Below are 27602 nucleotides of genomic sequence, written 5' to 3'. Positions count from 1 at the left end.
TATCTTTCTTTCTTCCTTTTTCAGTGTGCTCGTAAACATGCTCAAGTCTCTTATTTCCACTTTTCAAGCGAGACACTTAGTTACGATTTTTTAAAAACTCGATATACGCTGTAAATTTTCCGAATAAATTAATTGCACGGAAAAATTAAATTGCTGATTTAACAGTCCAATTGCTAAAAAAAGTGACTGCAATATTTCAATGTAGATTTTACAACAAAAAAATGCTACTTTGACCATTTCCGTGGTTAAATTAGCTTCCAATAGTGCTTAAAGCAACAATTTTTGTTGTAAAATCTACATTAAAATATTGCAGTCACTTTATTTAGCAATTGAATTGTTAAATCGGCAATTTCATTTTTTCCGTGTGACTTGGCAACACGGATGGTCAGTGTGGAATTCGCAGCGTTTCAGCGCGACACGTTAATCCAGGGGCCCATTAAACGCATCTTTTCACCCAAATATTGTCTCTTTCAAATCCTCGCCGTGACAATGACGAGACGAGACGCGACGCGTCGCGACGTTAACCTAGTGCCACGAGATCGGTGAAAGAAAAATCGATACTTGATTCCATAGATGTCACATCCTTCGGGAAACTCGAATATTTCAGTTTGAAGTGTCAATTATGGACGTGAGAAAGAATAAATGCTCGGTAGACAGTTCGTCGCCCGTCTGACATAAGGGCGTATCTCGATTTCTACGTGAGACCTGTCTCCGTATGCCGCTATGCCGTCCGGGGCTCATGAGGCAAAGTATGTTCGCCCTTGTGTCAGAGGAGCAACGAATTTCGGACACAAGAACCAAAACGTGAACAGAGTGGTGAAACGTGCTAAGCGATTTTCAACTTTTCGCATGATCATGATATAAGGGCTTCGAAATGAATGATCTGCGTAACTTTTGACTGTTTATAGATAAATAAGCATTATACCGATGATTGATACACGGAGAAAAAAACTTCGTGCGTGGGACCCGACGTTTAGGTCATATGGATCCCTGAAGTTTTCGGATTGAGCATCTGAACACTTTAGGTCCAGCTGCTGAGGTTTGGATCACACATCTGAAACTTCAGTTCTTACATCTGAAGTACTTCTGAAATAATAAATGAGTTATTAAAAGTTCCCGACAGGTGATGGTCCCTAGACCAACCCACTCTTTTTAGATTTGGGAAAGACGATTCGTGGTTGTTTTAGATTAAGTGATAAGTTGCGAATCCTCTCATATAGACCATGACAAATTTTATTTTTGTCACGATTTGTTTTAAATATCTACCGAGCTGATTCTGTTGATTTTTGCGGGTATCGATAGCACATGGTCCCGAGATGAGCCCGCTCTATCTAAGATAACTTATGGAGGACCCGCATAGTGGACCCTAGTGCCCTCTGCGGGTTGATGATTGAAATTGATAGACAAAGCTATAGATAAATAACCCATAGGGAGTATGGAGCGATCCTGCTGGTTGAAATGGGAGACTCTTATAGACTAAGGGAGAAAATAATGGAGCAACTATAGGGTCTCTCATGGGTTGCCATTAGTTAGTCTATATTATCTCTCTCCTGTGTCCATTGCAAACATCCGCTTCCACCAAAAGGGTCCCTTCATATCCTTCTTGTCTTTTTGTCTATCGCTTTACCTACCAATTTCAAAAATCAGCCCGCTGGAGGCTGCATACCGGCCAGGGAACGTGCCCCTTAGCCGTCAGAATTCGGCCACTGTGCCGGATTAAGTGGGCAACCAGAAGCTCGCGGCAGAAAAGCCTGACAAGCTTCTTGTAGCGCAGTGTTTCGCGGAATTCAGCTAGTTTTAACAAGACGGTTGCCGCATAATTGTTCGGTAGATGCGAACAAAAGGTAAACGTGCTGGGCTCCGTGCTTAGCCAGCCACCCAACTGTTCGCGCTGAATGGCGTGCTTTGCCAGGGGGTACCCTAAAAATGTGGGCCCGTTCTCAGCTCTCGGATAAGAGTGCTCCCACTGCGTTAATCACAAGTGACGGATCGGGGCCGATTTTGATTTGAATTTGATGAGAGCGCACGTGTGCTCCTGTTTAGATTTTCAGTTGGTCCTGGCACATACCGGAGGTTCCACCAGAGATAAATGGCGACTCTTCACTAACCTATCGGAGAAAGACAAGTTACTATGGAGGATTCAAAATTACCTTGTGGACAATGGACGCATTTCTACCAAACGGAACTATAGGCGAGTGGGATAGATGGGGTTTGCTCGTGATGAGCTGCACGAGAAACAATATTGAAGTGGGCGTGGTTCCCTCTAGGGAAATGGAAAAGCGGAATTTTACATTCTGCCAAACGGAACTATAGACGAGTGGGATAGATGAGGTTCGCCCGTGATGAGCTGCACAAGAAACAATGTTGAAGTGGGCGTGGATCCCTTTAGGGAAATGGAAAAGCGGGATTTTACATTCTGCCAAATGGGACTATAGACGAGTGGGATAGATGGGGTTTGCTCGTGAGCTGCACAAGAAACAATATCGAAGTGTGCGTGATACCCTTTAGGGAAATAGAAAAGCGGGATTTTACATTCTGCCAAACGGAAATATGTACTAACTGAATGCGGCACTCATGAGCCATAGGCATGTGACAAGAGCGCTGTGGACGGGGCTCATGAGTTAATGATGACGGAACGGGGCGTCGTCGCCGCTAACGTCACTGGCGCTTAATAATTCCCATTCATTCTTACGGCCCGCGACTCACGAGCACGCCCCATCTTTCCCACCTGTCTCTGGTTCTGTTTGGCAGAAATACGTCCAATTCATAAGGCAGCAACAGTTATTTAATTAAACTTTCGTTGGCTGTTGGGTATCGCTTTGTAACCTGCGTGGCGATTATTGAAGTTAGACAAAGTTTTAGATGAAGAAGACCAAAGGGGAAATGAAGCGATCCTATTGTTGGAACCAGGTGATTAGAATGAAAGAACGGGGTAGGTAATAGACTCAGTGTAGGTAGAAGACTCACGAAGGACCCCATAGTTAGTGCATCATTTCTCCACTTATTCTATAACAACCACCCGCTGCCACCAAAAGGACCGTTCCATTTTCCGTATGTCACCTTCGTCTATCTGTTTGTACGAGGGTCATCCAAAAAGTAAGTTTCCCTACCTAGTATCTTCCGAACGAAAAGAGATAAATTAAATCGGTAAAAAGACGCATATTAAACATACTCTAAGCTTTAAAATAAGTCCAAGTTTTTGAAATTCGGGAAGGGGATTCGCAAGGAAAGTTAATTTTACTGAGACAACCTCCTGTCACCGCGTGCCCACCTCCCGGGTCAGGATGCGCGGAGAGTCGATTATTTCAGACTCGGGTATTCGCCTCTGAACATCACATCAAAAAAGAATTTAAAAGTTTTCATTGAGTAGATCTTACCTTCCTTTTTTACATAGGCTCCACATCTTTTTTGACATTTCTGGTATCGTTACAGCAGCTTCTTGATGCCTTCCGCGTAGAAGCTCTCGCCTTGGCTCCGAAACCGATCATCGACTCCGATCTATACCTCTGAATCGGTTGGCAATCGCATTTCATCGTGGGAGTTTTTCCGCTTGGAAACAGATGAAAGTCACATAAGGCTGAGTTAAGAGAGTATGGAGGATTGGGGGAAAATTTTCCGACGCAAAGCAACTGATTTGGAAGTACAGATCGCTGTTAATGACATGGTTTCGGAGCCAAGGCGAGAGCTTCTACGCGGAAGGCATCAAGAAGCTACTGTAACGATACCAGAAATGTCAAAAAAGTTTTGGAGCCTATGTCAAAAAGGAAGGTAAGACCTACTCAATGAAAACTTTTAAATTCTTTTTTGATGTGATGTTTAGAGGCGAATACCCGAGTCTGAAATAATCAACTCTCCGCGCATCCTAACCCGGGAGGTGGGCACGCGGCGACAGGAGGTTGTCTCAGTAAAATTAACTTTTCTTGCGAATCCCTTTACCGATTTTCAAAAACTTGAACTTATTTTAAAGCTTAGAGTATGTTTAATATGCGTCTTTTTACCGATTTAATTTATCTCTTTTCGTTCGGAAGATACAAGGTGGGGAAACTTACTTTTTGGATGACCCTCGTACTTATATCAGTTTCAATAATCGGTCCACTGATGAGCCTCATATTACGTAATGTACCAAACAAGTTGATCAAACATTGCGACTTGGTTGCTAATGAAAGCGAGCTTTTGCATTCCAAAAAATTTGCGATTAAAAAAGTTCATTACTTTAAATTTCGCGAGAAGTACGATAGTGCAGTACGACTAGCTCAAAATTAGTTCTCCCCCCCCCCCCCCCACCATGCAACTTGGGCCCCATTTATTTAATTCGGTCAAAAGCTCTCCCTCCGACGCCAACGATCTAATTATTGGACCAAAACGAACTAAGAAAACTGGTAAATATAGCTAATAATACACACGTCAAAATATCTGGATTTTGTATCACCCTGGATCATAATTCCAGACTCTTTGATGTGTGCCTCTTTGTTTACTCGTTTCTTTATTTAGTTTTTGTTGAATTCTTCGGACTATTTTCGTGTATTGTTTATACTTAATTATTAAAATACCGTCGCGTCTCTCTGTTTATTGCATGGTTTCCCCTCTCCAACCGATTTCTTCACCGAAAAAGCTTCATTAAAATCCACTCGAGCTCACTTCTCATACTCTTTCTCCCATTAAATTTTCATCACCCGGCAAGAAAATTGCGGCGCGCGAATCAATCACCGACCGTCGATCGCCTGTTCTGCTCCACCGGGTTTCCACCGTCGCTTCACCGTCCACCTTTCGTCCAACTCCCTCATCTTGTCGTCCTCGAAAGTTTCTTCACAGATACTCGAAGGCTTGCCGGATCGCACGGTTACCGTCACAAAAGAACTATTTTTCAACCAAAATCTCTGAACAGAGACAGTATACTAGTATTTTAGAGATCTCGCACTGACAATCTAGGCACCAGTGAGGCAAAATTTAAATTCGAAGGTCGACGCTCCTTTTTGCCTAAAGGTAGTTGATGGGCATTTACACCTTGTTTCACAAAATTATCATAAAATTCGCCTAATGATGACTGATGGATGTGTTTTCAACAAGAACCTCTGAAGAGAGACAGTATACGATTATTTTAGAGACCTCGCACTAACAATCTAACCAATCTAATCCAATGAGGCAACAGATAAATTCAGAGGCCAACGCTACTTTTCACCTAACGATGGTTGATGAGCAACTTACAACTTATTTCACAAAAATAAAATTACATTCACCTAATGATGACTGAAGGATGTCGGGGTAAGCACTTTGCTGGAAGAGTTTTTCCGAATAATGCCGGAATCACATGCTGAATTTGGCAGCTGTATGTGAAAGTCAACAGTCATCGCTCAACAGCTGAAATTTCACAAATTCGAGTTATTTTCATCTAGATGTGTATCAAATCTATTCGAATGGTCCAGAAAAATCCGACATTATCCGCTGGTCGCTGAGAATCGTTGCTGAATTTTGCGCGTTCAAGCGCGATTAATTTCGCATTCAAGCCACATTCAGCGTGTGATTGCGGCATAAGGTGCGGATTGCTAGACTCTTAGATCGTCAGTCATCAATTGGCGAATCTGACATCCAAGCGTTGACTTCCGAAAGTAATTTTTATACCACATTGGGTAACAGAGCAGTGCGGGAAGATGAATTGCCTACAATGGTACGGTTAACGAGACGAGAGACCAGCTTTTAAGCAAACATCTCTACTTACTTAAAAAAGCATGATATTTGTTAATAATCGCCTTAATTTTAAAATGATAAACAGAAAAAAAACCTACGCCCAAAACGGACCATTAGACAGAATGAAAAATCAAACACCTCTCTCATCGTTTAACCCAGAACATGGTATTATCAGGTTACCATCAAGGTACGGGTCCACAAAGTCGAACCTTGCCTCCATATAACCCATATAAACTCATGCAACTACATTTTTCGCTCTCAAAACTAATCTGAGTTTGAAGAATAAAAATATTTATCTCAGATGTTATATTTACTGAGTAAATACTTTTTGAGCGGTTTACAAATGTTTGCTTTTCCTTAATTTGTCCGGCAACAAGGCCTCTCAAACAACTACTTTCCTCACGAACGAAAACCGCCTGGCGGTCAATTTGAAGACTGAAATTAAATGCTCATGCTTGCTCTCTTACAACCCTTCTCCCTTGACTCCTCGTTCCTACCATTTTCCCGACCTTCTCTCACTCCCATCGAGGGCTTGGCATTGGTTTTGTGATGCATGACTCCAGTTTATGATGGAAAATATTGCAGCAGCGTTGTTGCCAAGTCCACCAATAAACGTCGAATTTCCGCGATGATTCAATGTTGGGCAATGCCGGATTTTAGGTCGGTTCGTCATCGCCGTAAGGTAGAAAGCGACAGTTTACGCGAGGAAATCAAAGCGATAGGACCAGATAGTTGACGCGCGATTATCAGCACCGATTATATTCTTTTCCTATTTTTTTTTCCTCGGCGTATTTTCCTCGCAGACTCTTTTTTGTGCTTCCTTGAAAGTACGTGTCGAAACGATGAGCGTTTGCTACCGGGGACGGTTCTTTTTTCTGCGCGGGAGTACCTTGCCTCTAGGATGTCAACTTCCGTTTCCGTTCTACGGCGGAAACGACATTCCGCGCTGCAGCAGCTTCCGATTGATCGCAAATCGACGCGTGTTACGCATAATTTGATCCGGCGCCTGAAAGTGAATTTTCGATCACGTGCTTCGACACAGGCGACGAGATCAACGAGGCGTGAGCTACGACGAAACATCCTGAATAATCTTTTGTATCTGCACTTGTTTTGGGAGAAGGGGTCTATTTTTTACTGCCGTACTAAACACGGAAAAAACAATTCAGTGCAGAGCTCTAACTGTATAGATCAAATGGAGTCAGCTACTAAAGCGACAGCGCTGAGACCTACAGTCTGTAGGGCTGGGCACGAATGTTGTAGGGCTCAGAAGTACTGCCTTACTATCTGGCTGTATTTGATCTAAACTGTTAGGGCTCAGCACTTAGTTGTTTTTTTTTTCCGTGAAGACAAACGCTGTATGAGCATTCAAACGTTTCCAAATTTCCTCTTAAAAAAATTTCTATTTTTGAGGGAAATCATGAATTTTTTCCTGTAAATTTTCGGGCAATTTAGATCAAATTACGAAGAAAATGCTCCGGAAAAGTGGAGGAAAAAATATTCCAACATTTTTCCGAGAATTTTTGGTTTGTCCAATGAGAATGTTGCAACGTTTGAAGGCTCATGAGATCTTCTTTCTTGGCACGGTAGTACAAGGGGCAGATATTTTTAGTACCGATACTAATTTTCAAATGACATACGCTTGCCGCAAGCCAGAAAGTTTAACGTTTGAAAAATCGAAAAAAGTGCCGAGCATCAGTTTTGAGCGGTCTTTAAAGGATCTCACTCTCACTTTAAATTGAATGCAGATGACGAAAGTTAGTCATTTGCTTTCCTGTGAGTATCATTGCTAAGTCAACTACCTTTAAGCGCGCAGCCGACAGGGCCGGATTAAGGGGGTGGCCACATGGGCCGCGGCCCATGACGGCAAAATTAGGGGGTGGCAAATTTTGCAATTTTTTTAAATGCAGGTACAAAAAAATCGGATTCAGAAAAAAATTACAAACAAGAAAAGGTGACAAAATCTCTCATTTCCTGAGAGTTCATTAATTTCTAACTTTGTCGTATTTCGGTGATGCAAGAGACTGCGCACCTTTAATTAGTTGAGTTAAGAGAGAAACCAAACACGTAATTTGGCCTGGAGCGGCGCGGCGCAAAGAGAACTGATGACGAGGACTTGAGATGAAAAGGAGAAGCCCTCGAAGCGGCGGTCGGCATGTAAAACATACTAGCGCCTACGAGACTGCATGGATACTTCACGCATTGCGTCAAACACAGTACGGTCATCAGCGGTCGGCGCGGCGTGAAACGCACAGTGCCTACAAAACTGCATGAATACTTCACGCATTGCGCCAAACACAGTGTGGTCAGCGCGGCACGGCGGCGGAAGTTAACATTATTAAAACACATTTATGTTTGTTCTTTCTTAACTTTTTAGTTCATTTCTTACAAATGAAAGGCCTTGTCCCCACAGAGATGGGTTTACGGAACTGAACTTTCGCGCCAGGTTCCGTGAACTTTTGCTAGTAGCGTTAACAGGGCTTACGCAAAAAATGTGTCCAACACGAGTGAACGCGTCTTATGCACCCTTCTCCCTCCGGCACGTTCACTTGATGGTTTTTATTGATGTTTCAAAATGAATGAGAAGAGGGCGGCAAAATACAGGCGGCCCGTGGGCGGCAAGTAGGTAAATCCGGCCATGTCAGCCGATAGCGAGCTCTTTTTTATTTCGACCTGCCTCTAGAATTTAATTCTATTATACTGGTAGCAATTCGTTCAAACCGCGCATTGGAACAAGATGACGGATGGGGGCCTCACATATAGATTAATCTGTTGTACCTTTATTCAATGCTTCTGATATGAAAGAGTGGAGGCCGGACAACAATAGTTTTTCTACAATTTATTTTTTTAACGTCAGTGTAGTTTTCTCAAAATTGATAGTTGAAATTTTGGTGTGGCGAGTTCTTTCACTCAACGTTGCTCATCTTCTTCGGGGAATTTAAAAACGCGCCTACATAGAAAATAGCTGTGCACTACTCTAATACAAAGGTATTAGAGCTTTCCCGCTTGTTTCAGTTTAATTAATGTGTTGAGTATTAAAAAAATATTTTATTTCAAACGATTATTATTATTTCTTTTTTATTTTGTTACAGATTATGTGGAAGCGGTGTACCAGCAAAGGGTACATGACTTGCATCAAGCTGGCGCTCGTTCACTTTGTAGAGAAATTAGGAACAACCGATAGTTACCAAATTCTGCCAGATGTCTCCATACAGAGGCATAATGTCTCCGAATCCCGAGCTGACAAAGCGAAGCCAGGTAGAAGTACAGACTTGTCTTATCCAAAAATTCTCACTTCCAGTAAGTCATCCTATACATGACGATGAATGGTGTAATTATTATGCTATCGTTTACCACGATCGAACGCTTCATCTAATAAAGTCGAAGAGAAAAAGGAAATTTATGCCGTGTGAACTGTGCTTTACTTAGCAAAAAAACACAATTAGGACCGGAGTTACTCAGTAATATGATCCTTGCAAATCTCCCAACTAGCTAGTATATCATCATTTACAACTTGATCTGGTATTGAGAATTACAGACTTCATATCTCTCCGGTGATAATCTTTTTTTGAAAACGATTATCTAAAATCTGTTTTCTTTCGGTTAGGTAAGACCAGATGTATTGAAACGCTTTAGAAACTACGAAAAGAGTGCAACTAGTCTGCATATTGTCTGAATATGAGACACCATCGAACATCATCGCTCTAAACGATGGTTACTTGTCGGCGACAAAATACTCTCAGTTTCGACCACCACTGCGTGACTAATTCAAGGCGTCTCCGATATTACGATTGCTAAATTCATAATTTTCCGTGAAAATGCAAAACATTCTTGAACGGAGAGTGAGGCTTGCCGAAAAAACGTTATTGTCGTCCCAAAAGTGCGACACGCTGTGACAATCTTCAGAGGGAAATCAAAATAGGTTGAAGTTTTGTCGACCGTGGAACTACATACATATGTATGGACAATATATGTTTGTATTGGGGTATTTTTAGGTCGTTGAAGACTCTCAAAATGATACACCTATTATCACAAATTTTCCTGCATCTCTTGAATGTTAATGAAGCAAATGACATGTTGAACATTAAATAGCGCTAATAATCAAAAATCAATGGAGAAAATTGATCCATGAACAAAAATATCTGTGTTTTAAAACATTTTTGAAAAAAGTTCATGAGTCGATTGAGTCTTTTCCCAAAAAAAATGCAGTCAACTTGTCTCTAAAAGTCCATCTTGAGAAATCTTTGGCTCATATTTTTGATCCTGAAAATACTCTGCAAACTGTTTTTAGCAATTCAGTTTTCTTGCAAAAAATTTCTCTCAAGTATAGAAAAATTGTTTCAACACCAGGATTGAGATATCGCGTCTTATTCTGTCTATTAACTGAATACCGTGCCGAATTTAAGAACGAAATTCGGGCGACAATCTAGGGGTATGGGACAAATAAAATACAAACTCTACGAATGTTTTGCGTGTTGACAAAAAACTTATTCTTTTGCTGAAATCATATGTGATTTTATCTAGATCTGCATCAACTTATACCTCTCAGATATAGATACCTCTTTGACGAAAAAATCTCCGTTTCTGCGAAAAGTTTTCTGCTGTGATGTAATTTCTGAACCCTGACGGCTAACTGTTACTGTTTACATAATTCAAATGTCATCGACAACTGCGGGCTGATTGTTGAAATTCATAGACAAAGAATACATAGGGAGCATGGAGTGATCCTATTGGTTGAAATGGGTGGTTCCTGTATAGACTGAAGGAGAAAATGATGAATTAACTATAGAGTGTCTCGTGGATTACTATTAGTTAGTCTATTACCTACCTCCTTTGTCCATTGCAACCACCGGCTTCCACCAATAGGATTCCTTCGTATCACATTTGTCTTCGATGTCTGTCGCTTTGTCTACCCATATCAACAGTCAGCCCGCTGGCGATAAAAGTTACGTTATAAGAGAGAATGGATGACATTGTGAACTTTTGAAGGAATTATTTGATGACTTCTTCAATGCTGGGTCAATGGGGGCATCAATGGAATGTTGGTCGGGGGCCGGGGTCCGGTGCTGTATGGACCTATTTCTTACCTGGTGTGGCGGTTGGCGATCTTGCTCCGAACGTGGACGCTGGTAAAAGGAACGGTGTGCTTTCCACTTCATCTCTCATTTTTCTATCTTCTATGAGGTTATTAATATAATCGAACATTTATTTTTTTTTCCGCTATTTGGTGTAATTATTTTCACCCAGTGCTGCCATTCGTTGGATAATTTTGGCTTGCGTAGGTCGGGGTTCCCACTTCTATCTTACTATCTAGCCAATGGCAATGGAGATGTTGCATGTGTGAGAAATTTGCGATGTGACTATTGACTCTTAAGTAAAAGTTTGCGAGAAACATACAATGGTGCCACTGGTTTTCTCTGAAATCATCTCCCAAGCTCAAAAAAAGCTCTCAAAGTGAGGCCAAAATGGAGGGGATATCCCACCCTACCCTGAGAGTCCACTTCTACATCAAGACAAACTCTCCATGCAGAGATGGGGAGCAAATACATTAGCAGTGATGCCGTGTCTTCAGTTTTGGAGTCCCCAAATAAAGTGGCAACCCTGCCACCAATGTATTTGCTCCCTATCTTTGCATGCAGAGTTTGTCTTGATGCAGACGTGGACTCTCAGGGTAGGGTGGGATATCCCCTCCATTTTGGCTTCACTTTGAGGGCTTTTTTTTGAGCTTGGGAGTTGATTTCAGAGAAAACCAGTGGCACCATCGTGTTTCTCGCGAACTTTTACATAAGAATCAATGGTCAAATCGCAAATCCCTCACACATGCAACATCTCCATTCTTAATAAGGAGATCATCCTTAAATGAGCATTCATATTTACGTAATTGGTCAAATATCATTTACTTGAGATCCCAACTCTCGATGATAAATCTTAATTTCCGCATTTGATGGCCCGAAAAGTGAAAAATTATCCGACAGATTGCAGCACTGCTCCTGATTGCGCGGGTGCTTCGATCTGGTAATCATGATGACTGAATTTTTTGCAGGTGATCTAGAGCATTTAGATGAATACTTGGCTTCCAAGCTGAGCCAGTATTTAGGATCTCTATCGCTTAGTATTAGAGTGTTAGACAAGAGTACTTTAGACGGCATGCGGAGGTTTGGTGAAGTTGCATTCAGCGGTCGGGAAATGCGAGGTAATACAACCTAAAGCGTTGCTTCTTTATTGCTTAAATATCGGAAAAGTACCGCTATAAACTTATTTCTCTCTGGGCTTTATCTTTTTTCTTCTTTTTTTATGCTGAAACGTTTCAGATCATTGGCTGCTGCAAGGTCACCTACACTGAGGACGGTAATTCAGATATAGATTTTAATGTTATGAATCCCTTATTTGACAGATAATGCCAAGAGGAGGTAATCTGCAAAAACTAATTTTAGCAAAAATAATCAACTTAAGCTTAAACTCAACAGCATTAGGATCTTGAGTTAGCTTTCAAAAATGTATTCCTAGAATCTTTTTCTCATTCTCTGAAGACACCGCAGGAAGAATTCACCTATTGGAAGCAACAATTTATAAATGGATACATTTTTTTTTAAAAAAAAAAATTAATTTTAAAAAGACACTTAAAATATGTTTTCACGTATGTAACCCACAATACGGTAATTTTTATGATGCCTCTTCCTAAATATAAGTCTTAGCCTCTCAGGAGATAATTTTGGTCATCGAGTTTCTCGCGCATTGAACTTTGGGTGCAAAGGATTTTCAAAAGTATTGGACTTCAGTAACTTATGCGAACCCAAACATGATACAAGATAAAAATCTAAAATCACAGAGGCTATATACATTAGCGATAATAGTTTCCAGAAAAATTAGTCACCAGCCCAAAATTTATGTGAACCTTTCACATTCATTCTTTGAGCCGTCAAAAATTACAATGGCGATGATATCACTAAACATTCAGTCTTTGTCATATTCTTTGTCAGATTATGTTAAATTTTCCATTTAGGATTTCAGTGAGCTTAAATTAATGTTTCTTCTCATATCTTTCTTTCCCGTTCTTCTCTTTTCTGTCCCACATCCACTCGCCCGATCAATATTTGCTTGCAGTATGCAGAGAGAGAAAAATTTACTAACAAGGTGTCTTAACTGAAAATATTAAAAAGTAAGATCATAATATGAATAAAGAATCAGATAAATTAATCGAGACCTGATAATTTGTAAGTGGAAATAATGGCACTGAGTGGTGAAATGACGCAACTTGTCGCGCAGGGATGCACAGAAAAAATTTTGGCATATATTTTGATTACGAAAATATTTCTGTTCAATTATCATTTCTGCAGTTACAACCAGCAATATTCTCTGTATGCATTAAAGTGGAGACCCCACTCCCTCCGATTGCAGTTAAAAGGAATAATATTGCTTGGTCCCTTTCCAAGAATTATTTTACGGTAGGTATTTTTGTGACGTGGAATATCGAGAAACGGGTAGCACAATTTGTTTCCTAAAATTCAAATCAGGTAGTACAAAGATGATCCATTTTAGCTAGTGGGCAACCCTATTTATAGAGAAGAAAATTGATCATTGACGGAACTTCCTAATGGTACTGGTGTCTCATTAGCTGTAAAGATAACCTTCCGAAACGTGTTTTTGGTGGATACGGTTTGGTTTCTTTTGGTGAAAGCAGAAAATTGATTCGCTTCATCTATTCCTCAAAAGATTGCCTTTGGCTCTTTCTGCAAATTTAATTGGTTCTTTTTTCGGCTCCAACCTTACGTTTTTGCTAACACGATGCTTCTGCGCTTTGCGTGCACAAACTGAGATGCTCGCATAAGAACAATCCCAAAATCTATGGTATAATTATAACGACAATGGTACAGTGAGGAAAAATTATCAGACTTTACAACTATAAGATGAGTACTTAACAGTATTATTTCTTCATTTGGCCAAGAAACATTGCGCCCAATTTCTAGGAGAGGAGGAATTTGAACATGAAATGTAGACAAGGTATAAATATTCGGAGGCTTGGTAAATTTTACAATCATTTGTTCCTCCCAGATGATTTCTTTTTATTTATTTAGATTTGACCAGAAAAAATAGCCTACAGTAAATCCGTTTCTCTCAAAGGCGTTCTGAGTGAAAGTCTGTGATAATAAAATCCACTTCAACATTCATTGTTGAAAGAGAATCTGTCTAGATATGAAAATGCTCTCATAGGAAAAGAGAGGGAACAGTGATTTCCTAAGTTCAAAAGAAATAAAAAAAAATGTTTAAACTTTTGACAAAATAAAGTCGCTAATTTGACGGAATTGTGATAGAAATTTAAATATTGAAAACAATCTAAAACTTTCATTAGAGATCCACTGTTTTTATGGCCTGAGCCCATTTTTTGGTCACTTTATCACTACATAAGAACTTATTGACCCTTGGTAATGAGTTTAGGGTAAATTGCAACGATTCCTCCTGAAGGTAAAATTCGAATGGAGTCTTCAGAATGATCGGACTTTCGCCACCCCTCTAGCGCAGCGTAAGGACGAATCTCAGATTCAACATGAGCCCTGTTTTAAATATGAGCCCTTGCTTTCTAGGGCTCATGCGGTAATCAGTTTACGGTACGCCCTAACGCCAGAGAGGGGATGTTCCGTGTTCCCTTTTTGCGTCATCTTTCCCCTCAGCGCCATTTTTTCGACACCGTGACAACATACCTGTCCTCTTCAAAGTGAAACTCTTTGTAACTAACAATAAGATTGAGCTATAAAATTGACGAATTTTACTTACTTGAGATCATTATATTTTGTAGAGCCGTACTTCGATTACTTTACAGATTCGGAGCAGCCTTTGCCCGTGAAGAGCACGGACGAAAAAGGGGGTAAGTCCTCAAAAGTCGCTTGCAATGAAGTTGCTACCAAGCTGCTCCCTAACACCTACGTACAAACGCACTAACAAGCTACTTACATGCTCCTCTCTTAATTTCCGATATCTCACGTCCCAACGTGTATCAATCACAATCCCTTGTCAAAGGCAATGTAAGCCTCCATTGTTGACTGAAGAGAAAATTCAGCATAAATGCTAGTTGCGGCTTGCAGGCATTTTACATCGAGAGCACTGCCTTCTTGCAAGGTGAAATCCTAAATCACCGTTAGATGGTTCAAAAAACCGTCTTCACCATGGATGAGTTCAATAAAAAATGTCATGGTGTCCAAAATTTCATTTCTGACTCATCGTGATTTTTGACAACTGACAAAGCAATATCCTATAAAAAAAACTCAATAAACATACATCTAAAGTGGTGAGGCATACATTTGACGGTCGTCTTTACCTTTTGCATAACCTCAACAGCCACTGGCATGCAAATTTCAAGTACCCACCACCGAGTGTACCTTACATTGACAAACTGACAAATAAGGACATGGACTGGCATATTATACGAATTTAATTTTGTTCGCAACCGCTTGCAATGTTCGAAGCTTCTTCAGACTTTCAGTGAAGCTCATCGCTAGTCCGTCTTCGCTTGCCATTCATTTCTTCGCTGATTTATGCCAGGCTACTAGGGACCTCGAGCTGCTGCTACCTGACAATACCAAAATATGTATAAAGCGCGTCTGATTATGTTTGCTACTTCGATATTTTAAGCTATTTGTATCACCCTCACGCATACAAAAAGCAACGCCATTTCCTTAATGGTACTTATATTTAATGAGCTTAGTGCGCATTAGAATGACCGATATAAAATATACAAATACAGCCGAATACTTTTTGCTTTTGCGTAAAAAACGATTACTTTCCTTTTCTTACAAAGTGGCCTATTGCTCGCTGAATTAATGCGATCATTTTGCTTGCAAGAAGATGCTTCGCTTGTCACATTCGATCTGAGATTCAAAGTTTAGAGAAAGTAGGTGATTTTAAACGATCAATAATTTTACATCCTTGTGAGTGTCAATGAAATAAATACTAAAAAAAATGTATTTTTATTTAGGACATCTCAAAATTGTGTTTTTTTCTCTCTTTGCCTACCTGCAAACTCAATATTTTTCAAGAATTATAATTGTGCCATTTTCAATATGAGATACTTTTTTAAGCCTATAACAACGAATCTTACAGCTTCATGATCATCTTACAGGCTGCTCAACATCTCAGCTATCATTCGTCTCGTTTAAACTGTTCCTTAGTTTCTTCATTTTTCAATCAATTTTACTTCGACTTCTTTCACTCTAATTAATGTTCTGTCCTTCAACTTGACTTCGATATTTTTAAAATCTTTGAAAAAATGGGGCACTAAAAGATTTAATGTAACAAGTAACTTAAAAGAGGTGAAATAAAAGCGGAAGATGCTGAATTTCGTCTCAATTCTTCGAAGCTGTCCGTAACAATAAAAATACTTCATGACTTGAGTGGCGCCTCAAAACTATGTCTAGTTGGGTCGGAAATTCGTCTGAGAGTTTGACGTAAAACATTGCTTTACAGGCATATTCTTCCTTTAAACTATTTTCAAAGGGTTATCTATAGGTTAACAATCTGAGTAACCCTAGTATCTCAAGGTTTCGGACCACTGAATGGCTGAATCGCAATTATGTACCCCTAGTAGTTTTTCTTACTCCTGCGTTCAAGTCTCTGAGGCGTCAGGCGGCCTGCTCCCTAACTGAGTTACTTGCATCAATTCTCGACAAAGTTACGTATCCTTAAAAATTCGTTTCGGCCGGGAAAAGGGTTTATTTATGTATTTAAGTTTGTTTGAATTAAGACGTTTGTAAACATCCTATTTAATTTTTATCGGAAATGTTTCCATTCAAAAATATAATTCGCCGCGTATATTTTCTAATTTTTTATTTTTATTTTTATTCATTTTTTTTCTTTTTTGATTTTATAGAAAGTTCATGCGATTGGTGGATCTCATTTGTAACAAGTTTTTATGAAAATTCGTGGCAATACTATCACAAAACTTTCTTTTTTCTCACAGTGATTTTTTCAATTTACTTTCATCACTTTTTCTTAACAGACCTTTTGTTTACTTTCATGAACTATTACATTTCTATTGCTGAAGGAACTTGTAAGGGCCATCAATATGATTCCATTTTATGCTTGTGTCTCATACGTCAGGAAAAGTAAATTGATCAATCAAAAAACGTCTAAACACATGAATTTGGATTAATTTATACGACCCATTTTCCAAGCTGCTCACTTCAACATTCAAAGTGAAATTCACTATAAGCCTCGCTTGCTTCAGCGCTTAATTAAAATACCTCCTGGTCTTATTCTGTAGAAGGGGTCAGCAATTTTGATCTTTTCACACACCAGGATACAAATCAAACCGGAATGTCACTGATAAACTAGCTATTAACAATTAGTATAACAGTTACCAAAGACAAAATAATAATTGCCAAAACATATCCTAAAACCACACTGGAAGTAAAAGATTGGTAGAATTTACTATTCATTCACGCTGTATTTTACGCAGCCTGAATTCAAAGTCAATCCTGCCAGAAAAATGGTTACCTGTACCAGTATATAGTAACGTCTACCTTTTTTCTGACAGATTTGACTCTGAATTGACGCTGTGTGAAATACAGCTTGAAGGAATGGTAAATTCTACCAATCTTTTTTTTTTTTTTTCAGTGTACCTTCGTCATTTTCTTCGCTGATACACTTTATTTGTAAATCTGTGTTGATAATGTTTCTATTAATGATCAGAAGTGTAACACTAGTAATATCCTTGGTGTGAAGCCGACTCATATTGCATAGTGCGAGTCCAGTCCGTTGGCAGCACTGTTGATATCCCATTTCAACTCATTGAATACATCGATTCTAGTCGAGACAGGCTGCCTCACCTAGAATCGATTGTTTGACATATATTTAAATGGAGAAGCAGCAGTGTTACCAACTTCTTGAGTAGCCTTTTCTTGAACCTGCTATATAAAATATTTTATTTTGTGAGTAAGATGATGGTAAGTTCAAGAATTTTAAGTGTTTAATGTTGATAGGAACACAAGGAGAAAAGACAAAGCTGAATACACCGTGCTTACTTGCAATTTTTCTTCTTCAACCATGCGCTTGCAAAAAACAAGTTTGAACAAACCACTGAAGTCAGAGCTTAGCTTTTCCTGTACGGCGCTTCCAAAAATTTTAATGCGCAAGCTTTATAATCTTCGAGCTCAATTAGCTAACATTTGCCGTTATTTTACAATTTTTATCGTCTGATTTTTCACCTCTTTTTTATATTGGTATGCAATTTTTTTATCTACGGATTATCTTAAAGACTTTACTTTACAGAAGATTTGCTGATCTTTGTTTCCGATGTTCTACGAAAATTACTCGTAGCATAGCCCTTGATATTGCATTTACGAACTGATTTGATTTATAATCAAGAGAGATACTGCAGATTAAACGCGCGTAAATTGAAGATTTCGATCGAACCGTTGGCAATAAGCACAACAGCTCAACGAGTCTCTAAATTCTTCGTTCGATTAGGTGGACTGAGGAGCGAAATTGCAATGGTAGTTCCAATCTAGTGGCATTCAATTTAGCTCGAGGTTTTCGATAGAGTTCTTGAAAACGATGACTGAATGTCGACTCAGTTGAGCAGTCCTTTGGTAATAATACAGTTTGCTAGTGAAAAGGTTGCAACTTTGAAATGTAGTTGCGTCCTTGCGTCTGGGAAACAACCAGTATACTTCCGTGCTAAGTGGAAACACCGTTTGAGCCTTCATGCGTTGCCATATATCCTTCAATGAAAAACACATTTATTGTTAAAATCCTGAATAATTTTTCTCCCATCTTCGTTTTTCTTAATTTCGTTCACAATTTAATCTACAACTTCTGAAAATTTTATGGATAAATATGCATAACTTTCTTCAAAAATAAATATTTTGTCGGGGGAAATCTGGCAACATTCAAATTTTCATAAGGCGTTCACACTTAGCAGAGGCGGATTCAGCATTTTGGCAAAACCGGATTCCCTCCATTTACACCTTTGTTAAATAATCGATTCTTGTCGAAGCACCTGGCCCCACCCAGAATCAATACCTTCCGTGGGTTTCAATGGAGAAAAAAAATGATGCCAAATTGTTGGATCCGCCAATGATACTTAGCACGGGAGTATAGGGGAAATTTGCTGATACAGCGCCGCTCTTTGCTACCCCTGTACTAACAACCCCGTTTCTGAACACAGGTAAAAAGAACAAGTACAACTACCCTCTGATGATGGCCGGCGTGGTCTCTGGAGGAACCCTCCTCGTCCTGGGTATGAAGACGATCGCGGCGCTGGCCGGGAAAGCCCTGATCGCGTCCATGCTGTCCCTCCTGCTCACCGGGCTGTCCCTGTTCAAGGGCCACGGCGGCGGCGGCGGGCACGCCGAGCACAAGTCCACCACCTACGAGATCATCACCAAGCCGGTCGTCACCCACGCCCACTCGACGGACGTCCACCATGAGGCCCAGGGCCCTGAAGGCGGCTACGCCTACAGGCGGAGCATGGAGCTCGACCACGTCCTCAAACCTCTCCGCGAGTCCACCGACAACGTCGAACACGTCATCTACCGTATCCACGCCCCGGAACGCACGCCCGTCTACATCCCCATCGACCCTGCCAGCGGGAAGAAGCGCCGGTAGGACCCATCGTCGTCCGAGTCCCTGAGGAGACCGCAGTCATGTCAGGAAATTTTCCAGCCCTACCTAACACTGCCAAGCCACACGGAAGAAAAATGAAATTGCTTATTTAACAATTTTGTAGTTTAAAAAAGGTGCCCGACAGTTTCAATGTAGGTTTGGTGGTTGAGTTAGCTCTCCGCTATTGTAAGATGTACGTTTGAAATATGTCGAACATATTTTTTAACAATTTAATTGTTAAATCAGCAATCTATTTTTTCCGTGTTCGAAAGAACGCCGTGTGAGCATTCCAATGTTCCAAAGTTTCTTTAGAGAACATATCGATTTTTTGGAAAAGTTATCGGTATTTTCTTTTGAAGTTTCAAATGCACGGATAAAAAGAATGTCAGTGTATGATCCCCAGAATTTACTAGATTTCTGACGGTTTTTATCACGCGACCTGTAAACGTAACCAATGGCCCAACCCGGCCCGACGGCGCATCATTGAAACTTTAAGTCTTGAACAAGCATTATCTCTGAACCCTCGTTTAACTAATGAGGATTTGACGAGGAACCACCTGATATTTAGCTAAATTGTTATATTCTCTGTTCCACTTTAATATCAACAAAAAACCCTGGATAATTTGACGCAGTCTTTTCAGGGACTTCTGAAAGGCGCAGATGAAGTTTCAACAAGGAGAAAAGGAATGTGAGTTTGCCAAGACTGATGACTAAAAGAACTAAAATAAAGGGTTAGAGACAAGTTTACACGAGATGAGCCAGTTATTTCGATCAAATTGAAATATGCTCACCAAAGCTTCGTCCCAACGTTACAACTCATCTCGTTTAGCAGGTTACACCACTGTTAAAAGAAGTAATAATCCGTTTCCATATTAAAGATAGGTCGAGTCAAATGAAAACACGACTGTGTGGCAATTAAAGTAACTCAGGGTCAATTAGAGTCAAATGAATTGAAATTTAGTCAATTTTACTCAAAAGCAGAGTCAAAGTAACTCGATCTTATATGGACCGAGTTTATCAGAAAGGAACCAACCCACATCAGGTTGAAACTGAAAAAAAGAGGTTTGAAGCTCTACTCATCAATAAGATCAATGTAGAATGTAACATGGTTTAATCTCTCTTATCACAAACTAATATTTTTTTCGACCTCGAGTTTTTGGCAGGAGATAATATATACGACTAGAGGAACTCAAAAACGTTCTTAAATCAATTTTTTCGTAAATGTGGGTTGGTTCCTTTTTGATGAATTCGGTCCATATTAGACATGGGAGCATGAAATTAATATCTTTGACAGCTTGTACGGTCTCGCACGCTCATGAAGAAAGTAAAAGAGGTTGATGCCGCCGATCGAAAATCATTACTTCCTCCAATTTACGGCGGCATAATTCATGCGCTCGATGCTAATGCAGTCTGCTGAATCACAAAAGATAACGGGGCCCCAGCATCGTCTATTCATAACTCCTATTCATTTAAAGCATTCCACTGTATTTGCGCGTACAAGCCTATTGACCTTGTTAAGCGCGAAGTTTTCTTGCCGCGTCACAGCAGAACGTCCGCCACCTTCCGTGGATTTCCTACGGCGGAAAATAGATTTCAGAGGAAGCATGGCAACGTAGAGTCGATCATAAAAGCTAGATCAGTAATGATGAGTCAAGTCGAAATTTGGTCGGGGGCACGCCTCGAGTTTTTTCAAAGTTTTGCCGATCGGAACTCATTGTGAGAGGCAATGAAATTGGAGAGGGGCTTTTATTTTGAGGTCGGAAGTTGTGGCTGAATCCGATCAGCCGTGAGTGGCGAAAATCAGAAAAGAGCGATGACTAGCCAACGGTGAGAAATGGAGCGTATGAGCGCAACTTTCGGCAAAATTGTCTATTAGCTTTGACGTAGATGGGTTATTTTTCTCTGAGTGAAGTGGAAAAAATACAAATAACACGACCGAATGTCATGCCCAGCCCCCTTTGAATGCATAAAAATTAAATTTATTCGTTGTATTTAGGGCTTGAGCTCTGATAACTTTAATTTTTTTTTAATTTACAGATAGTTGGACTACATTTTGCAATAGGAAACCACTATTTCTGGCTCATTTCAAAAACATCATATATGTCGTTGGCTATACCCTATGCAGAAAGGTGCTTTTATGGAAGTGCCAGAGATGATGGCTCCTTGTTACAAAATGTAATACAGTTGAGCTGTCACTAATTTTACATTTTGACGTTATTTAGCGCCAGTTATGACGCAGATCTGTGGGACTGGTATCTCCAATTTGAGAATAACTTAGGTAAAACCCGAAAGTTTCCATTCTGGGAGCACTCTTCCCTAACCTTCCTGTTGAAATGTTCAGTTCATGCGGGCCAATATAATGAGCTTCTAAACGTTCTCAACTTCTTTTACCAGCTGCGCCATGAGGCTCATTTAAAAGCTCAAGGTGCTAAGACTGTGGTTTTTTTATTATTTATTCTAATTTTAATTTTATCAATATCGTAAGAACTATTTACTGTCTAATACTTGTCATAATTATCACGTTCTGAAGATGTACCAGCTCGTGTGAAAGAATGAGAAGGTGTTTGATCCATATCTCTTGAAACAAACCCACCGAAATTCACTGTCATGTGTATGCTACCTACGTCATTACTTTTCAAAGCATCCAGTCAAACAAATATGAATACAAAAACGACACTCTTAACATAAAATCGATGCTTTAAGTTGATTGAGAGTCTATACATCATGCTGTGTTTTGTCAAATTTTGACCATGTAATGTGTACCTGTATTCTTATTCGCGGGTATTTATTTAATTATTCATTTATTTATTTATTCGTTCATTCAGGAAATAATTAATTTAATTATTCTCTCATTACCTACTCCATTCGCTTTGCCAAAATTACGAAAGCCAGTCTTATGTAAAAAGCGTAAATAAATATCTCTATGATCTAAGTAGTATCTAGTCTAAGTAGGAAAATTGTGTATCTATTAGTATGTTAATCATAATTATTTTTTACGTAGGCTTTTCGGAATTTCAAAATGGCGGCAAAATGTATACATCCCTCGATTGAATACATTTATTGTAAATGGTACTTTCACCTGAGATAAGCAGCAAGTTAGTTGTACAAAGAGCGACAAAAATAAGGTTGAGTTGTATCTTCAAAATTTAATTTCTTGCAAACGAGTATAGGAAAAGCTCGTTATTTTATGCCAGAAATTTTGAAACTATTTATTGATTTAAAAAGTCATTTTCTCCTCTAAAAATTGACCGTGTATACGATATTCTCATTCTACAACTGACAACACGATTTTTGCTCGAAGAGATACTACATAGTACTATGATTTGGTAGCATATATTTTTTTCGAAATTGTTGATTTATGTTATTTCAAACGTTATGTTTGCGAAAAAAATAAGGATAAGCTTTTTTGCGAATAATATCTCAAACTCATTTTACTCTTACTTAAGTATACTCGTATTTAACATGTACTTGTGCGATTTCATAAATTACCTACCACACTATTGAATCTACTAATTCACTAACTTAATTTATTGATGTAAGAATAAGTGAATTTAATTATTTAATTTATTGCTTTATATTTAATTTATTTATTTATTTGAAGAAATTGTAAATTTGATTTTGATTAAATAATCGTTGAAACAAAGACAAGCTCAATTTATTTTAAATTATAAATTCTTCATTTTCCTAACGCAATACTCATAATTAAAATTAATTACTTACCCTCATCACCACTAGTAGCGAGATCCAAAGTAACCTAACTTCCTGAACTTTTAGAAAAATTTACAGAAAATTTGGTCAATTTAAGGAGGTCATTGCCAGAATTAATGAAATATTTGAAGAAATTCTGGAAAGTTGGAAATTCAGGTGATAGGACGAAAAAGTCATGTTGTAAATTTTATGCTATTTAAATTATATGTAAAACAAAAGGACCCAAATCAAATCGCAAAATCTCTGTAGATTGGCATGAACGGCTGAAATTAAGAACAAAAAACAACCTCTTTAAAAAAACCGTGATCATGAAAACTGCATTTAAAAGCTTGAGCAATGAAGGTCATGCCTCTAGAAAACTAGTCGTTGCAAGTCGTCACTGCCAAACAAATATTTCTGACTCATTGCACTAAGTCCTTGTAAAACTGTGATAATTGTGAAATAGTGGTAGTATTTTGACTTGGAACACTTATTTTTGCCTAACTGAAAAAATGCGGGCGAAATATTATTAGCATCATAGACAGAGGATCGACGTCAGTAACGTGACATGGTTCGCCTACATTTGAATGGATAGGCAAAAACGGATTCTTGACGAAGCAATCGCATGCTCAGATCTTTGAAGTTAAGTTCCCGCCGAAAAAATTGAGGAAATCCCCATGAAGCAAAGTAGGGTCGCCAACATTATAGCATGTTACAATGTTATCGTACAGCTTCGAAAAAATCGCCGGAAAAAGCGTCCACTGCGCATGGCGTGGTGAGCGCTCAATATAATATAAATATAGATTTTGAAACATCGCACTTAGGATATCACCTCTAAGTTTTGGTATTGAGTGGTTTACAAACGCTAAGCAATGAGCATAGTATGACGCTGGGACAGTTTTGATGGATATAGAAAAACTCGCCATCGGTTTATTTGTTTTCCCTTTTTCTCCTCATTTCTCCTTTCGCTGTCCCATCGTTCACAGTTAATGAGCCTTGCTACGATAAAATCAGCTATCAGCAAAAGCTTTGGCTAGAGAAATGACAAAATGGAACTCCAATCATTGCCCGAGAACTGGGTCTTGGGCAGAAAGTATAAGTGGAAACATCGCTGTTCTCCAAAGTCAGTTGGTCGTGAACGTTGGTGGATTTTTCTCGAAAAACTGTGTACCGCGACCGCGGGCTTAATATTTTCGTGCACGATATTGCTAGCCGAGAAATTAAATTTTTCCTTAAAAATAATTTTCGAACGACAGCAGTTGGTTTAATAAATTGTGTGATAGCTTTTGTGCTGTGCATTTCAAAAACAAAGATATATTACGTCTAACTCACGTGATTGAAACTTCTGACCGTGTAGCTGGACTGTACTTCTACATGCTTGTATTGCACACATTTTGGAGCACGCCTCTTGGAATTTTGGACAAGTGATGTGACTTTAGTAGACATTCAAACTGATCACGTAGATATTGAACACTGGTATTTAAATCAAAAGAGTAGAGTCCTCTTCTGATGTGAAACGAATTTGAGCCATCAACTTCAAGATTTTAATGATACCCATTTCTTCACATATTTGATACACAAGTCGTGATTTTATCTTAGCCCCCCCCCCAAAAAAAAAAAAAAAAAAAAAAGCATTTAGAGCCAAAGATTTTACTTGCATTTTTCCTAAATTTTTACGAATTATGTTTTATTTAAGATCTCTAAATCATTAATACTTGGTGAAGAAATAAGTAACAAAATAAACATTACTTACTCCATTGTCCTACTCATAGCAGAGGTCTCCTTCAAAACTGCGATACCGATCTTGATTTGAGGTTTTGATCTATTTTTCATTTTGCAAACTGAAACTTTACTTTACTCAGGCATATTAAGGAGCTAAAAAGTTAACTCAGATATATCCAATATCCAAAATTTGAGTTTACTTCTCCTTAAGCACTATAATGCGTTCGTTGGGAAGAAGTAATATTTTCATTCTGTGCTTCGCTCGGTTTGTCATTTGTGCTCACGGCAGTTTAGCCAGTCTAACTAACAGCGCAATCAATGTCACTTTAAAGGAATCTGACCAGAATATCACGGACGGCATCAACCCCACTCTGGAAGAACCGATGAAGTTGAAAGAAGAAACACCACGCGTTGATATTAAAGAGGTCAGTGGAATTTATAAATCAAAGCGGTTATTTTTGGTCCTAAAATAATCTAACTTATCCGAGTGCATCAGCACCGTAATATTGATGGTGAAACTGCCAAAACGCGTATCTCGGGTGGCGGCGTTACAGACTTCCTGTCGTACTTTATGTTTCAAGTGGAAAACAACTGAAAGTATCCTGCCCCCCCCCCCCCCCAAATTTCAGTGATCATCTCTTCTCCTCACACACGATATTCTGAGAGTACTTCAAGTCATGTTGTTGGTTCGGTCTTCTTTTTAAAAAATAAAACAGAAGCGAAGATTTCGAAACACCGCAACCAAAATAGGTACGCATTTTTGCAGTTTCACCGGCGATATTTCATTCATTGCCCTAAGTCGATTTCCAGGCATTTGATTTCAAATAAAAATTCGAATTAAAAGATTTATGCATTTTTCGAAGTATTTTCCGAGGAGCAAAAGCAAAACCACTTGAAAATGTTTACTTTATCAAAATGTGTGTTGAATGGTTCTCACTAAAATTTATCTATTAACACTCAGATGCTCAAACCGGGTCAAATTGACCCGAGGCTTGCTAAAAGCACATGACCCGCTTATATGGGGCCGTGTTTTAAATATAGATATACAGATACATACTAAAAAAAAAATACTAAAATAACAAGACATCATAAATTGAAAAAAAAAATCGAGTGTCGACACAGCCAAAGATAGGAGAGACAAATTAGAGCCACGCGGGCTGATTATTGAAATTGATAGACGAAGCGATAGACAAGGATGACTTAGGGAGCATGGAGCTATCCTATTGGTCGAAATGGGTGGTTCCTATAGACTAAGGGAGAAAATGATGGACTAACTATCGGGTCCCTCGTGGGTTGCCGTTAGTTAGTCTATTACCTTCCTCCTTTGTCCATTGCAACCACCCGCTTTCACCAAAATGATCCCTCCATATCTCTTTCGTCTTCTTTGTCTATGGCTTTGTCTATCAATTTCAATAATCGACCCGCTGGTTTTAACATTTATCCCGAACCCGAGCGACCTCTCATCGTTAGCGAAGAGCGGAGCATTCCAGTTCACGCCTCGCGCCATGACGCCTTCAGTTTTGCAGATATGCAACACGGACATCCATCAAGCACGAATAGTTGTATCTCTGCGCCGTCATCAACGCGTGTCCTTTCCCTCGCTCTATTTCTATGTTGTGTTGGTTCGTTTGTCTCATTTATAAAGGTAAAAGCTACGGCAATTTAGATGTGTGAGTCAGACGTGTAAGTTGAAGATCGACGTCATGTTAATTTCCCGACAAAAGTATTTTAGAGTTTTACGCTGAATTACGAGGTGGACTTGCTCGGTTTAAATGTTGTACTTATAGAGACTTAATTAGACGGAGTAATCGGAATCAGCTCAAATATATTAGATGCTGCCTAATTTACCTTCATATTTTGATTTTTATGGAAAAGTAGGCAAAACCCTACTTAAGATTTTGTAAATTAATTCTTCTAAATCTACGGGAAATATACAAAGTGTTTCCAAGCGGTACGCTGGGGGGAAAAATTGAAACATGATATGAAATTAGAAATCGTGAAATGAAGTTTTGATTCTTTGTGATCCGATCACAATTTCAAAGATGAAAAATATGTTTTGTACTTTACTCAGCAAAGTCCCTCCTTTGTATAGGGAAGGGCGGAGTAGGTTTCTGGGTGGGTAGCCCCCGCCCCACCCCAAAAGCGGATCCAGAAAATCGACAATATTGTTCTTTCTCCATTTAAACCTATGTTCAATAATCCATTCTTGTCGGAGCACCTGGCTCCTCTAGGAATCGATACGTTTCCATAGGTTCAAATAGAGAAAAAACAATGTTCCCAATTTACTGGATCCGCCAATGCCTCCCCCCCTTTTCCGCTCACGAGTGTGGCGTAATCTGCCGTGCTAAGGAAAAACGCCGTAAGAACATTCGAAAATTGCCACATTTCCCTTGATGAAACATGTATTTTTGACGATATTCATGCACATTTTCCCTTGAAATTTCCTGATACGTCAGATTAAATTGCGTACAAAAGTGTCTGAAAATTTTGGAAAATGATATTCACAATTTTCCAGTGATGTCGGTTTTTATTGGAGGAAACTGGGCTACGTTTGAAGACTCATACGGCGTTCTTCCTTAAGCCCTCGTCCCACGATCAAATGAACTCATCAAATGCAAGATGGCGACTGGTTTTCGCCCAAGTCCTCTATGAAATGTTAGCGGGCCGTCAAATGTTGATGAACCCGCCATCTTGCATTTGATGAGTTCATTTGATCGTGGGACGAGGGCTTCGCTTCAGCACGGCAGTAATGTTGATCTTCGTGATGAGGACAATGAGATCTGATCCTGCTCCCCTGATTCCAGGTGTTCCGAAGCGTGTGCGCTCGGCAGGTAGACGTGCTGTGCATCAAGCTCTCGTTGATCCTGCTGGTGGACAGGCTGGCCTCGCGGCCTTCGAGTGTGGAGATCTACCCG

General features: G+C 39.4%; 1 protein-coding gene across 1 annotated transcript in view; it reads left to right on the top strand.

Moving 5' to 3' along the window:
• Positions 1-22778, top strand: part of LOC109030002 (uncharacterized) — a 33391-nt gene extending 10613 nt beyond the window's left edge. Inside the window, exons 2-4 of the mRNA XM_019040744.2 lie at positions 8775-8940; positions 11726-11875; positions 18842-22778. Of these exons, the coding sequence (XP_018896289.1) occupies positions 8775-8940; positions 11726-11875; positions 18842-19281 (756 nt within the window). The 3' untranslated portion in view covers positions 19282-22778. The remainder of the gene's footprint in view (positions 1-8774; positions 8941-11725; positions 11876-18841) is intronic.
• Positions 22779-27602: the final 4824 nt, after the last annotated feature.

This window comes from Bemisia tabaci, chromosome 4, assembly GCF_918797505.1.
Source record: "Bemisia tabaci chromosome 4, PGI_BMITA_v3".
NCBI lineage: Eukaryota > Metazoa > Arthropoda > Insecta > Hemiptera > Aleyrodidae > Bemisia > Bemisia tabaci.
This window is presented reverse-complemented; position numbering and strand designations above follow the sequence as displayed.